Source organism: Physeter macrocephalus, chromosome 10 (genome assembly GCF_002837175.3).
Source record: "Physeter macrocephalus isolate SW-GA chromosome 10, ASM283717v5, whole genome shotgun sequence".
NCBI classification, from domain to species: Eukaryota; Metazoa; Chordata; class Mammalia; order Artiodactyla; family Physeteridae; genus Physeter; species Physeter macrocephalus.
Genome location: NC_041223.1, coordinates 33,034,409 through 33,050,481, shown reverse-complemented (window position 1 = coordinate 33,050,481; position 16,073 = coordinate 33,034,409). Strand labels below are relative to the sequence as shown.

Genomic DNA, 16,073 nt, shown 5'->3' with positions numbered 1-16,073 from the left:
AAAAAAAAACACAAACGGGAGTGGGGAGAGAATAATTGGAGGAAATAAAAGAAACTTTTTTTTGTAAGGAACTAAAGGCACATTGTAGTGAAAGGGAAGAAATGGAAACTAGAATTGGGACTAGTTATTCGAAAATGAAATGTACCAAATTGTTATTGCCTGTCCATTCTCATGTAAGTAGCAAATAGTCATCGCAGAGGTGGGCAGCTGCTCTTTCATTTTCTTTTATCTCACTGACTTAAGCATTTTAATGAACAGTTAGAAAGATATTAGTATTTTGCAGTATTTCTAGAGACGCTATAAAAATATTTCTTCAGTAATTCATATGAGCCCTTTTCTTATTAAACTTTAAAAAAATTTTTATTTGATGAAGTAACCCAGGAAATGTCCATCGCATTGTGGTGCAATATTAGCACACTTAAATTCTTCAGTCTCTAAACCGACCAGTTCTGTCAAAACTAAGTAATGTTGAGATTGTGATGATGACAAGGGGCACCTTAAAACTAATGTTGGATGAATCACAACATGGGGCTTTGGGCTGGGTGAGGCACCAGGACTAGGGCTCCTGAGAGAGGCTGGAGAGCCAGTCTAGGAAGGGTCCTAACCTGGAAGCTAGAAGCTGGGGCCCAAGTGGTGCTGGGAGTGAAAAGCAAGATCCTTATTATAGATCAAAACAAGCCCAAGGGGCAACCAGGGCAGATGAGGTCAAGGCGAAGGAAAACCAGAAACCGTGTGGGGAGACAAGAACCAGGCACATCACTGTATCTCAAGGGAGGGAAGCAGAGAAAGATGAAGACAGGTCACAGATGATCAAAACCTGTGCCAGCGGGACTGGCCAGAAGTGAGACCTCAGGAATGAAGCAGCCCGGGTTCTCAACAGGTACGAATGAAGGAAACCAAAACACCCCCCAGGGCAGGTCGGCTGAGGGAAAGAGGAACTGAGGAGTGTGAGCATCTTCTTAAGATGCTCAAAATGTTTCCAAGCAATGTTCAGACCAGAGGCAGAACCACAGGCCACAAATGTGCAGCTCCTGGACATTAAGTCTTTCAAAAGTGGGCACGTTAACTTAAGTGCAAGGTCATACCCTAATCTGAAGGATTTAAGAAAATGTGAAGCGTAGTGTCTTTTAAAAACTAATGCACCCTTGAAAGTGTTAACTTGGACTGGAATTGCTTGGAACTCAAAATAAACATCTCTTTAAGTAGTATTTTATTACAGAATTTCAATAAAGAATTAAAGTATCGACGTGCAGAGACAGAAGGCATTGATATTCATTCAAATCCTAGAGACAAGATGATTTTCTAATACCTACCTCTACTAAATCAAAACAATTTTTAATAGTTTCAGCCATCCCAGAGGTCAATTCTGATAAAATATTTGGCATGTTATTAAGTGACTAGGTGTTGAAATCCTACTTCCTTTTCCTTTTCTTTCACAGAAGGAAAATATGGACTGTGCGTATCAAAAATCAGTGTCTCTAGGAAGTTGAGGGTTTGGGACAGTCTTCTTGGACACTCGATCCCAAATACATGGAAGGCAGCTATGAGAGTGGCCAAGGCTGTAATGCAGTCATCCACCTTTGTGAGTCTCTCTTTTTCTAAATACAAAGAAAATTCACAGACATCCATGTTGAAAGGGTTCTTAACTTCCAACACGGGTGTGGACACTTGCACCTGAAAGAAAAAAGATTACAGTAGTCACTACCCCATGATGTGTAAACTAGCTAAATAATACAAGATGCCTCAATCTAACCATGATATTACAATATATGAGCTTGTTGCAATTTAGCATATTTGTAAACATGACAAAACATAACTTCAAAATAGGCCACCATCCTGCTTCAAATAAATAATCATATAAAGATATGAAATCTCAAACCAGTGATCATTGAAATACCGCATACCTTCTCATTCACAATGACAAAAAGGCTGGGATCCTCCCCGAAAACATCTGGTAGGAGTAAACAGGTGGCTGTCATCTTCATATCTGTCAAAGCAAACAGACTCACAGTCCAAGTAAAACTAAGCTCTTACCAATTGTTGTAAGTAAAGCCAGTATCAAAACGTGGATTTTTTTTGGTTACCTTCTACAGAGAACAAGCTAGCCTTCCTAGATCAGTGTTTCCCTACCATTTTTTAAACCAACATCCCCTTCTAATAAACATTCAAGATCTCCTGTTCTGCCCTCCAGATCACTGCCAGGAGAAGATAAGAGTTCTGTACTCTCTGTCCCTCAGCCAGGGTGATTTCACTGTCCTTTACCTTGTGGCTTGTAAATTACCTTGTGTATGAAATTAACAGGTTACTAGTTTCCTAAATATCAAGTGTACTTTTAAAATCTACACCTCAATTCCTCCTAGTTGAGAAATTCTTTTTTCTTCCCCACATGTTTCACTGAATTCAACAAAGCATAGCTTTCCTGATTATCCTGAATTACACAGATAACTGAGACCAGATCACCCTATCCCTTAGGTTTACTAACGTTTCAACATGTCTTCATCTGTATGCTGTTTCATTTTTTCTTGCAATGCAATATTGATTGGATTGTCCACCAAAGAAAAAGAAGCCAGTATATTTTCTGAATAGGATTCCAAAATGTGCCTTGTTTTCTTATAAATATCTGTTCTTGTAAGAAGTTGGAATTCTCTGAACAGCTGAAAAAAGAAAAAGATCACAAGAAAAGCTAATGTATAGAATGTAAGGAAGTAAATTACTCTTTAGAATTATATTAAGCTCTGAATGTTAGTTTATATACTAGATATTTGATTAGCTTTAGTGGAGAAGTATAAAGACTTAGGACAGAGGAGGAGAAAAGAATGCAAGCCTGAAGTGAACTGTCAGATTTCAGGAATCAAACCTTGAAAAATTCCTGACCATGGTATCCTAAAGGGAAAAGAGCTTTAGAAACTCTGTAAGATCAGACAGAAATAAAGGGTGAAAAACAAAATGAGTCTAGGAGATTTGACTACAAGGTGAAAGCAAAAACAGTTTACCTGTATGGAAACCCCTTTACTCAAAACCACCTTTTTTGCCACTGCCTAAGTTCTTCCCTTTAGAGAAGTCCATCACCACTGTCCCCCTCCCAACTTTTCTGACAGAATGGCATTATAAGACTGTTCATCACCCACACTAGTAGGAATTATGTAATTATCACTTTCCTTAAAACACTATAAGGAACAGTTATATACTACTCACGGGGTCTCATCATTTCTTGAGTATTTTGGTGGATCATAAATTGCCCAAAGATTAGGTCCAAAAGTTAAGTTATTGGAAAACTGGAATTCACATTCTCACAAAGACATAGCGGCTCTTCTATCAGGCAACACTCAGTGGACGACTAATTTAGATTAATACCCTACAAAGAACCTCTCTCAGCAGGGGGATGTGAAGTGAAGCATGAGGAAGGTAAATATTGTCCACTTTCTTGGGCGCACAGCTTAGGAATTTTTTTAACCTTTTTTAAAAGAAACTAAATTCAAGTTGACCTTAAAGTTGCAGAAAGAGTAAACAGAGCTCACAACTTTCCCCAAGGCTAACATTTCTGATCCATTTGAAAGTAAGCTGTAGATATGATGCCCTCTTACCCCTTAATTCTTCATTGCGTATTATTATTCCTGTACTTAGCTAGAAGTACAAGGATGCTCTCCTATATAACTACAGCATAACCATCAAAATCAGGAAAATCTAATCCATTCAAACTTGCCAGCTGTTGCAGTCATGCTCTTTATAAATCCAGAACCTAATCCAGGAACACGTGAGATTTAGATATCATGTTTCTTTAGTCTCCTTCAATCTGAAGCAGCATCTTGGTTTTCTTAAATTCCCTGACATTTTTGAAAAGTAGAGGCCAATCACTTAGCAAACACCCTTCACTCTAGGTTTGTATGATGTTTCTTCATGATTTATGAATTATGGCAAGAATGCTGGCACTTCTCCATCAGAAGGTGGTAACTGGTGCCATTATTGAAGATACTAACTTATCACTCGGTGAAGATGGAATCTGACAGGTTAATTAATATATATGTTATTAATTAACATATAGTTGTAAGTGTTTTAAGGGGGGTTTCCCTTGAGTTGATGTAAATATATTGTTTTTCCTGTCTTTCAGCCATAAGATTTCACATCCACCAATGATTCTTGCCTGAATCAAGTAGTACTATTGAATATGATACTTGCCAAATGGTGATTTTCTAATTCCATAATTCTTTCTAAATTTATTGGCTTTCTACTCTATGGTGTAGCTTTCTCTTCTCCTACATTAATTGATTCATTTATTTGTATCACTACAGAATAATAAATTCCTCTTTACTCAAATGATCATAACTCTAATCCTTTTATTATTTATATTAATGCTCAGATTGTCCAGATTTGGCCAGTAGGAGTTGATCCCTGAATCCTCTTGACATAGCCTCTTGGTCTGTGAGCACTTCCTTAGTTTCTGGCACTACGTAATATTTCAGGCTCATCTCGTATTTTTTCTGCCTCAGCCTTGGAGTCAGCTATTTCTCTGAAAGCCCCGGGTTCCTTTTAATGGAGAATGATATTTAAAAACTAAGATTTCAGCCCTTGATGTGCTCATTGCTTCACTGGTGTTCTAGGATTTCTTACAGAACAAAGCTAGGAAATACATATTTGTATATACATGCACACATACAGACATACATCTATCTGTTTAAATATCTATATATAAGTATTAAAAACCATGAGTTCACACTGATACGTTCAATTCCAACCCAACAACACAGGCCTTATTCCAACCTCCCTGCTTCCCATACATCCTCTCTCAACAGCGAAAACCTGGCTCCCATTATCCTGGATGTATTGATATTTACTTATTTGCCCAAATCTTCCCCAAACGTCATGTAGCCAAACCCCCAGCCACGAATGGTCAGTCACAGAATGGCCAACCCAATATTTACTTATTTGCTCAAATCTTCCCCAAACCTTATGTAGCCAAACCCCCAGTCGTGAATGGTCAGTCACAGAATAGCCCCACTCTCTACAACCCCAGGTTTTGTCCCAAAGGTTATTAACCTTAATCCTTTTTCCTTTTCTATTCAGATTGGATCATTTCTATCTTCTAGTTCACAGACCCTTAGTTTGCATTTCCCAATAAGCATTTCCCTATCCAATGATGTTTTCATTTCAGATAAATGTTCTTTTCAGTTCTGAATTTCAATTTGGTTCTTTTAAAATATATATTCCATTCTCTGCTAAGATATCCCACAGTGATGCTGCATGGAATTCACTGGTTTTACCGTGTTCCCACCATCCTGAAGCAGCTGGCTTGATAGAACGGTGAAATGGCCCTTTGAAGACTTCGTTACAGCACCAGTTAGGTAGCAGTTCCTTGTAGGGCTGGGGAAAGGTTCCCCAGGAGCTGTATATGCGCTGAGTCAGAGCCCAATATATGGTGCTGTTTCTCTCGTAGCCAGAATTCACAGGTCCAGGAATCCAGGGATGGAAAATGGAGTGACACCACTCACTATTACCCCTAGTGACCACTAGTAGGGGGTCTGGATTAAACTGTGTTCCTTTCAAGGGTGTTAAATTTTGTTCTGGCAGGCCATTAAATTTCTGGTTGATCCTCTGGTTCTGTCAGACTTAAACTTTTTGTTTGTTTGAATGAGTTTATTTCGGTTTATTTTGGCTTTTGTCCTTAGTTCTAGGCAATGGCCCCAACTCAAATCTAGGACATAAAGTATGGACTTTCTGGAGTCTCAGATGGACGCCCAAGACTCTCAGCAACGTACCGTGTCGCCTCTGCTTTCAGGTTGCCATCCTGTGGCAGCCTCTCTTCGTAGCTTTGAGGGGTCTTGTCCTGTGCAGTCCAGCTCTCAGCCAAAGACCTCTGGGGGATCCCACCATGGACTTCTGCCCTTCATCTTTCCTCTAGTACCTTCTCTCACAAATACCAGCTACTTCATCATTCCCAAACTCCCACCTCTAACTGTTCAACTCTGTGAAACCACCATTCTGCTTGGCTTTCACCTTTTTGTGCCATGATCTAGAAAGTAACCCCAAGAAAGAAAACTGAGGCACATCCTGTATGTTCCCCTTTAATCAAGATCACAGTCCTACAGATACAGAGAACAAACTAGTGGTTGCCAGAGGGAAGGGGATGGGGAATGGGTGAAATACATGAAGGGACCAAGAGGTAAAAAATTACTAGTTATAAAATAAATAAGTCACAGGGATGTAAGGTACAACACAGGAAATATAGTCAATATAATTGTAATAACTTTCTATAATGCATAATCTATAAAAATATCGAATCACTATGTTGTACACCTGAAACGAACATAATGTTGTAAGTCAACTATAATTCAATTAATTTATTAAAAATAATCAATTTCATAAAACAAACAAACAAAAGAGCAGAGTCCTGCGATGCCTACTCTCCAATGCCTGGAAGCAGTTGCCTCATAGATATTTTTCCCAGTTTTATCCATGTTAATGATGGGAAGGTAGGTCCAGGACCAGTTTCTCCATCATGGCCAAAAACAAAACTCAGATTCTTTTGTTTTCCTTTGAAACTTTATTTTATTAGCTGGTGATTCTTAGGCACTTCACTTAAGTTTTAAACAATGATTGTTGAAATAGTTGCTCAGTAAGGTGAAAACTATAGCATTTCAAAGGATTTACTGGAAATTTGAGGAATTATTTAAATTTGTGTTTGGTATTTTCCCCTCCTCAACTTTTCTTACTTGTCTTGTGCCACATTCACTAGGTCCCAGTAACAAATTCCTAGTTGATAATATTCTAGTCTCATGAAGTACATTTTAAAAGTTTAAATTTTTAAATTTTCTGTTGAGAGAAAGTTGGGTTTTTTTGTTGTTTTTTTTTTTTAAATTTTATCTTCAATTCCGTTTGCTCAACTTTATTTTTTTTTTTGCGGTACGCGGGCCCCTCACTGTTGTGGCCTCTCCCGTTGCGGAGCACAGAAGGTTTTTTGAGAGGAGGACGTTGATGAGTACAGGTGGTAATTGAGGGTCCTGGGACCAGCTTCCCACACTGGCTGCTTCTCTTCAACCAACCTGCGTCCACAAGCTCCCTCAGCGCCAAGTGTTTTCACATTGGTAGTAGAAACAAACAGGTGATGGGGGAGGTCTGAAGCAGAGGCAGCTGTCCTACTATAGGGATTGTTTGTTAACCGGATATTTGTAAGCAAGGTCAAATTTGCTTTTATTCTCAGAAGCGCCACAAGGATTTTATGAATTGTTAATCCCAGCTAGCTACCCAAGGCTGAGTTAGGGACGTACTTCCTGAAGAAGCCTAAAATGTTTAATCCTTTTGTTTACAACAATAAATAGGGCAACTTTATTCAGTAAGTACAGCCATTACCAAAACTATACCCCAATCCACATTTTGAATATAAAGGGTGAAATACCTGAGGGAATAGGAAGAAAAGACTTACAGATGCCACAATGGGAGACTTAAACAAAGCAGGAGATAGAGCCTTTGGTCTGAAATGTCTCTACTCTTCATTAGAGCTGTAATGAACCCCAGATTTACTATCAACTATAGTTCTTTGAAAGGCCACTGAACCATAGCTCATCTGTTTTAATCACTAAAACTTTGTAGGCTGCAGTCCAGTGAAAACCTCAAAGGTTGCAACATCGGTGACCAGAACAGCCTTACTAACCACTATTGTAAGTGGGGAATGGGGGAAATACATGAAGGGGACCAAGAGTCCCCTTGGTTTGTGTCTCCCACCAAATGTTTGTGTCCCCCACTAAATTCATATGTTGAAACCTAGCAGTGTGGTGGTATTAGGAGATGAGGTCTTTGGGAGGTGCTTAGGTCATGAGGGCAGAGTCCTCATAAATGGGGTTAGTGCCCTTATACAAAAGCCCCCAGAGAGCTAGCTTGCCCTTAAGCCATATGAAGTTACAGCTAAGAAGCACCATCCATGAACCAGAAAGTGGACTCTCACTAGACACTAAATCTGAAGGTACCTTGACCTTGAACTTCCCCGACTCCAGAACTGGGAGAAATAAATTTCAATTGTTTATAAGCTACTCAGTCGATGGTATTTTTGTTTATAGCAGCTAGATTGGACTAAGACACCAACCATCTACTAACTCATCCAGCATTCAAAAAAATCAATACTTCATTTGTATTTTACACACAGTACTCTGCTAGGTACTTTGGGAACTACTACAATGTTCAGAACATGCTCCTTACATTTAAAGAGTTTATAGATTATCAGTTTAACAGTTTTTCGCTTTAAAAGTATATTTTGTACGTGTGTCAATCTGGCATACTCTTCTAACAGCTAGAGGCTACCGTATATTACTGTTCCTAGCAACCCAAAGATTAAGGAGAAAGCAAGCAATAAATAAGGTAGGGTTGCTGAGAAAAAATTAAATAAAATAATCCATGTAAAGCACTGAGAACATAGCTGCTATGTAGCAAACACTCAGATGTCTGCTATAGACATTATTATTAAAATAAAGCATGTAGGCAAATTCTTATTTCAGTTTCTTTTGGAAGAAGAAAAGCATGTAAAACTTCTTATTTCCAGTTTGGCTGATTGCACCTACAGAATTCCTCCATGAAATGTATTCTCAGATAAAAACATTGAAGAGTCTTTCATTATATACTACAGCCAAAATTACACTAAAATTGTAATAGGACCCTTTAATGGCCACCTTAAATAAACTAAATGGCAGGGTGTCTGATTTACCCATAAACTTTGTATATTTTAAGACCACTTTATGAAATGATTTGGGATCATAAAGGAAATAGATTTTGAGTAATGTTGCATGCTAACAGTTATCTCATAAACTATCTTGATTGTCTAAATGCATGCAAGGGGAAAATATTTCCCATTGTCAAAATACCCCAAAGTAGTGGTGCCCCTGCCTCCACAATGTGTCCAGTGATGGAGAACTCTTCAAAGCGGAAGGCAGCCAATGTGTGTTATCAGAATATGATTCCAGAAATTTTTACCAAATGGTCCTAGTTGTACCCCTTGGGCCTCGCGCATTCTCCTGAGATTCATAACCACCATCTTGCTGCATAGTCCTGTTACCACTCCGAGAGGAAAGAGACAAAAATCAATTTGGACATTATAATCAGACTATTATAAGCAAATAAAAATACCTGATAGGGGCACTTCAGGAAAGGAAACATTTTAAGAATGTCCTTGAGAGGTCTTCTGCTGCCGATCAACTTTCTTCTTATTTCCAAAGTCTGGCTCATCCTCTTATCAATTTCACTCCAGTCCTTTTCTGTTTTCACATATTCTTGCTGGAACCAGTTAATATGTTCATCTACCTCATAATCTAAACAAACAGCTTCCTCCTGCAAAATATTTTCAAAATATTAATATGTTCCATGTTTCAAGTGGCAGTTTAATGCTTCATGAAAACCTGAATTATGGGCTGTTGCGACACACTCACGATTCACTCATGTGGTGAGCACTACTATGTAGCATTACGCTTGGCTTTGAACGTGGTTAACAAACATCTTTGACGCTGTGAACAAATCAAACAGTTAATTACTGACTCTGGAATTATAATATGTTCTCTTTTTAAAAAAAATTATTTATTTATTCATTTATTTAATTTTTGGCTGCATTGGGTCTTTGCTGCTGCACTCGGGTTTTCTCTAGTTGCTGAGAGCAGGGGCTACTCTTTGTTGCGGTGGGCGGGCTTCTCACTGCGGTGGATTCTCTTGTTGCGCAGCACTGGCTTCTAGGTGCACGGGCTTCAGTAGTTGTGGCACATGGGCTTCAGTAGTTGTGGCTCGCGGGCTCTAGAGCGCAGGATCAGTAGTTGTGGCGCACGGGCTTAGTTGCTCCGTGGCATGAGGGATCTTCCCTGACCAGGGCTCAAACCCGGGTCCCCTGCATTGGCAGGTGGATTCTTAACCACTGCACCACCAGGGAAGTCCCATAATCTGTTCTCTTGACAGATCTAAGAGTTATTTCATTTCCTACCTACCTTTTTACGTGGAAACCTAGATTATCCAGAATGTTCACACTGAATAGAAATGTCATTTATTCCTAGGCATTTAAATTTTAGAAGACAAAATATTAAGAAGAGATAAAAGGTTTTAAATTAAGTTTTTTTATTGTTATTGTTTGTATTTTTCCTTCTTAAATGCTTTTTTAGGGCTGCAGTACCATGCCATATAATCCAAATTCAAAATAATTATGGTGGGTATTTTGTGATGCTGAATCATGAAGCTGTCAATTATATTCGCTATGCATTTGGGTACATTGGATGGGGTGGGGTGGCTATAAGTACGTCACATATTCTCATTAAAAATCTAAGGTAGGGACGCTCCTGGTGGCGCAGTGGTTAAGAATCTGCCTGCCAATGCAGGGGACATGGGTTAGAGCCCTGGTCCGGGAAGATCCCACATGCCACAGAGCTACTAAGCCTGTGCACCACAGCTACTGAGCCTGCGCTCTAGAGCCCGCGAGCCACAACTACTGAAGCCCGTGCACCTAGAGCCCGTGCTCCACAACAAGAGAAGCCACCGCAACGAGAAGCCCGCGCACTGCAACGAAGAGTGGCCCCAGCTCGCCGCGACTAGAGAAAGCCCACGTGCAGCAAGACTCAACGCAGCCAAAAATAAATAAATAAATAAATTTATTTATTTATTTTTTTAAAAAATCTAAGGTAATCAACAGGCTTTGAGGAGACAAGAAAAAAATCTTTCTAGAAAAGTTAGTTGAGTGGACACTTGGCTGAACTACACTTGAATCAACAAGTTGACAAACTGTCTAGCTGACCAGAATGTGAGCAGATGTTACCTGTAAAAGATGGAAAAATGGTAAAGAGCTTAAAAGGCTCCTATATCAAGACTTTTACAAGCATTTTAGGAAAGTGTCAGGTAGATCCACTATCTGTGAACATAGGATGATTAGCAAGACATAGACCAAGTGAACAAATTCCTAGAAAAATATAACATACAAACAGACTAAAAAGAAATTCCTAGAACCTTATATAAATTTAATTAGAAGACAAAAGTCTTTCCAGAAAGAAAATACCAAGACCTGAAGTTTTCACAGACAAATTCTACTAAACTTTCAAAATAGAGGGCATACCAAATTTATGCAAATTTTTTCAAGGAGTCAAAAAAAAAAAAAAGAAATTCTATGAAGAATTCCAACCCATTCTATGAAGCCTCTATGTCTATGACATTGATTCCCAAACCTGAAAGAACTGTATGAGAGAGGATAATTACAGGTCAATCTCATTCATGAACAAAGTTGCAAATATTAGGAACAAGGAACAACTAACTTGGATTTATCCCAGAAATGCAACAAGGGTTTGACATTAGTAACTGGTCATGCTCCCTGCTAACCATGGTGTTCCCCAGAGAGTGTCATTTAACCCTCTAATTCCTCTAAGGGGGTATTTATCTCAGTTAACCGGTCTAAAAGCCACTAGCCACATATGGCTATGGAGCACTTGAACTGTGGCTAGACCAAATTAAGATGTATGCTGGAAACACTGAATTTCAAAGACTTAGTATGCAAAAAAAGAATGTAAAACATCTCATTAACAATTTTTCATAATGATTACATGTTGAAATGATGATATTGCATTAAGTAAACTATACTCTTAATGTTATAATTCCACCTGCTTCTTTTTACGTTTTTTAATGTGGCTACTGGGAAATCTTAAATTATATCTGTGGTTTGTATTATATTTCTATTGAACAGTGCTGTGTTAGATGCTAGAGTTTTCTTCATACCAAATTCCAGTCATCCCTGTTTCCACTTCTATTGTCATCAAATTGACTTTGGAAACAATGTTTCCCTGTGTAACTTGAACAGTCTCTTTCCTTAACATTCAGTCACATGTCTTAGTCAATCAGCAGGGAAACTGCTTTGACTTTGCCCCGTGTTTCCAAGTGCACAGCTGACTTGTAAAACTTCACAGTATTAGCAAATGTGCCACCTGCTGATGGCAGTAATTGCATTATGTCCAGAATGCAATTAACTGTCAACATTTTTCTTCAACTTTTGCTTCTTGTTCAGTTTTGCACCATGAGAGAAACATCTGTGGAAAAGGCTATAAAAATGATTAGTATTTATACAATAAATCATTATGTCAGGTGCAGTAAGAAACAAACAGTAAATGCCCTAAAAGAAATTAAAAGAAACCTAGTGTATGTCCTTAGCATTGACTAAGCAATTCTTGCATGACTTTCAATTCCACTGTATTTGTAAGCCAAAGAAAGCTAACATGCAAAACTGCTTCATGACTTCCAAAGTCACTGGGTACATATATACCCAATACGTAGGAAAAGAAATGTTTTAAGAGAGAAATGAATTACAGTAGCCCCCTACTCATCTGCCGGGGATACGTTCCAAGAGCCCCACTGGAAGCCTGAAACCACAGATGGTACTGAACCTTATATATACTATGTTTTTCCCTTAATACATACCTATGATAAAGTTTAATTTATAAATTAGGCACCGTAAGAGATTAACAACAATAACTAATAATAAAATAGAACAATTATAGCAATACACTGTAATAAAAGTTATGTGAATGTGGTCTCTCTCTCAACTTAAAACTTATAAATTGCTTATTTCTAGAACTTTCCATTTAATATTTTCAGAACACAGTTGACTGAGGGTAACTGAAACCCCAGAAAGCGAAACTGTGGATGTTGGGGGGACTACTGTATAAGTATAGTGTTAGTAATTTAACACCCGGCAGTTTGCTTATTTATTTATCTATTTATTTATTTAACAGAAGTCTGGAGGACTTTGGATGCAAGGACACCCCACAATCACTTATTAAATCCCTGTGTTCCTGTCCTAGATATAGCATAAGTTTAAATAAAAAACATAAATTAACCTCTCTACAGAAACTGCTGCAACATTCCCAGTATATGTTTGATAAGATATTTCACATCAGAATCGGGCAAAATATTGTGTTTTCTTCATGTTTCAGACTCTGAGAAAAGTCCATAATACTCCATCACTTGATGAAGCCTGCCCTGGAACAGGAGAATCACTGAGATGTGGATCCAAAGCCTGACGTGCTGTACTTGGAGCCGCTGGTATTACTTAGGATAGGCAAGATGCTGCTGCTCTATCTAACAACCCCCAAACGTTAGAGCAACAGAAGTTCATCACTCATGTGACATGTCCCTCTCGGGGCCCAGCTCCTCATCCTCTTCACCCAAGAAACTGGCTCCACCATCTAGAATATCAGTCATCACTGCAAACGAAAGGGGAAAGATGGGGCACTGCATACTGGATCTTGAATGCGCTTGACATTTCTTCTCACATTCCATTGATCAGTCAGTCTCATGGCCACATCTCACTTTAAGGGAGTGGAGATGTACAAACATGCTGATTGTCTGGAGGAGGCGAGCTGATTAAATTGGTGAGCAGCAATCATATCCACACTCATCCACCTCTGGGTTTCTTATTATGTGAGAGCATAGCTTTCCTTATAGTTTTAACCAACTTCAGACAGGGTTTTCTGGTAGCTCTAGCCAAAACCATAATAATTGAACACTGGAACACCCAATTCTCAAACCAGAAATCAATTCCCTAAATGAATTCTATGTCTAGCAATATATCCTTCAAATACGAAGGAGAGATTTAAGACATTCCCAGGTAAATAAAAAGTGAGAGAATTGATCACTAGCAGATCTGCCCTACCAGAAATACTAAAGATGGTCTTTCAAGCTAAAATGGAAGAACATTGACTGTAACTCAAATCCACATGAAAAAACAGAGCAGTGGTAAAGGTCACTACATAGGTAAGTATAAAAGACAGTATCAATGTATTTTCAGGTTGTACCTCTTTCTTTCTCCCATCTTGTTTTAATAACAATTGCAAGAAGCAAGAGTTATAAATTCTGTGTTGATGGGCATATAGTGTATAAAAGGAAGTCAAGTGTAGTTATACAGGGGCAAAGTTTTTATATGCTGTTATAATTAAGTGGCTATTAATCCAAACTAGATTATTATAAATCAAGAAGTTAGTTGTAATCCCCAGGGCAACCACTAAGGAAATAACTATGAATGTTTATTTACTAAAAGAAACAATAGGGAAATTAAATTAATATACTAGAAAATATTTACTTAACACAAAATAAGGCAGTGATTAAGGAATAAAGTAACAAGAAAAAGACGACATATAGAAAACAAATAGTAGACATAAATCCTAACTTATCAGTAATCATATTAGGTAACTGACAAAATGGATTTTAAAAAAATGATCCAAATATATACTGTCTACTAGAGACACACTTTAGATTCAAAGACATAAGTAGATTGAAAGTAAAAAGATGGGAAAAGATATACCAGTAAGCAGTAACCAAAAGAGAGACAGAATAGCTATACTAATATGAAACAAAATAAATTTTAAGACAAAAATTGTTCCTAGAGACAAAGGAAGATATTTTATAATGGCAAGAGGGCCAATCCATTAGGAAGATATAACAATTATAAACTTATATACACCTAGCAATGACATCCCCAAAATCATGTGGCAAACACTGATAGAATGGAAGGGAGAAAGAGACAATTCAGTAATAATAGTAGCTGGAGATTTTAATATGTCACTTTCAATAATGATTAGAGCCACTAAACAGATGGTAAACAAGGAATTGGAAGACTAGAGTGACTGCTATTCCTGGAGAAGACAACATGGATTGTAAGAACTTGGAGCTGAATGTAATAAATCATGCATAAAATGAAAACCTCCAAGAAGATGATATCAAAAGGAATTTTGAAGAAACTGATTGATAGGATTAAATTACTTACTTAAAACTCTTTAAAAAAACTAAAATGTAGACTACATTAACTGATAAAGATAAAATAATCTGTGCACTTAAAGATCACATTAATAGCCTTCAAACTGAGAGAACTTCATTGCAATTAGGAAAAAAAAAAAAAAATAGAAAGAGAGAAAAGCAAAAGCCCCTGTGGAAAATTCAAAGTCTTTCCTGTACTGCTTCAAGAAACCAAAATAAATGTTCACCAAATATCCATTTCAGAGTTAATCTACTCCATAAAGACAGAGGAGAATCTTTTCAAAGTGGGTGAAAAGATCAGGCATAAATGTGAAGGACTGGACACATGAAAGCTTCAAGCCAGGTTTTTAATCAGAAAAATTTGAAAGAAGCAATGACTATTATTAAAGTCAGCTTATATGCCAAGGGTGAAAAGTTTATGGTAATAAGTCAAAGCCTCTACTGGCTGAAAGAAACCTCAATAACTTAAGAAAATGCACGCATTAGTCAAAAAGCATTAAAGACGAGTTTAAGCCTTTCAAAGTATGTTTACATCCTGATGTTTCAAATTGGGCATGAGGTGGGGAGGGATAAATTAGGAGTTAGCAGAGGCCCAAAGGGACCACCAAGGAATCCTCTGGATGAAGAGATTTCCGAGAAATGACGTGCATCAGGCTGGGTAAGTGTGAAGATCGGGGTCCAGTGCCCTATGTCAACCAGTTGCCATCCCCACCCCACCCCAGGGTCAGGATGACAGGAGCAGGATGCCTCCATAGGCCACCTCCATCCTGTCACAGCAGGCTCTCCACAAGAGCAAGACAGAGCTTATCCTGGTGTTCCTTGCGCTGGCAGATGCTCGGAGCCTCCCTTTGGTCCTACCTTCCCACCTGAGCTCAGCACCCCTAGGCCAGGCTCTAGTTCTCCTATGAGAAGGCAGGTGCTACAAAGGAGTCCCAGGGTGGGTTCTTGAGACAAGGACCCCCTGTCCTTCCCCTTATTCCAGAAAATGAGGGTGAACCACCCCAGAAATGTCGGTACACTAAGTGCTAAGTGATACTAAGTAATAAACACTAAGTAATCAAATGTAATGTGACAATGGCATAAGAGTAGACTGAGAGATCAGTGGAATAAGGGACAGTGCCCAGAACATACCCAAGTCTTTTGGGGGAACTTAACATACAATAACAGTACCACCATAAACAAATAAAAAAAGGATGGATTGTTTAGTAATTGGTGTTGTAAGAGCAACTCACCCTATGGATATCCTTACTCAATAGCATATACAAAGATAGACTCCAGATGACTTAAAGATCTAAACATGAAAATGCAAACTATAAACTTAATAAGAG

At 38.3% G+C, this 16,073-nt stretch overlaps 1 protein-coding gene across 1 annotated transcript in view; it reads right to left on the bottom strand.

Moving 5' to 3' along the window:
• Positions 1-1,389: 1,389 nt before the first annotated feature.
• Positions 1,390-16,073, bottom strand: part of SAMD3 (sterile alpha motif domain containing 3) — a 56,000-nt gene continuing 41,316 nt past the window's right edge. Inside the window, exons 8-11 of the mRNA XM_024122654.1 lie at positions 9,109-9,309; positions 2,483-2,654; positions 1,905-1,987; positions 1,390-1,674 (exon numbers count right to left, since the gene is read on the bottom strand). Of these exons, the coding sequence (XP_023978422.1) occupies positions 1,390-1,674; positions 1,905-1,987; positions 2,483-2,654; positions 9,109-9,309 (741 nt within the window). The remainder of the gene's footprint in view (positions 1,675-1,904; positions 1,988-2,482; positions 2,655-9,108; positions 9,310-16,073) is intronic.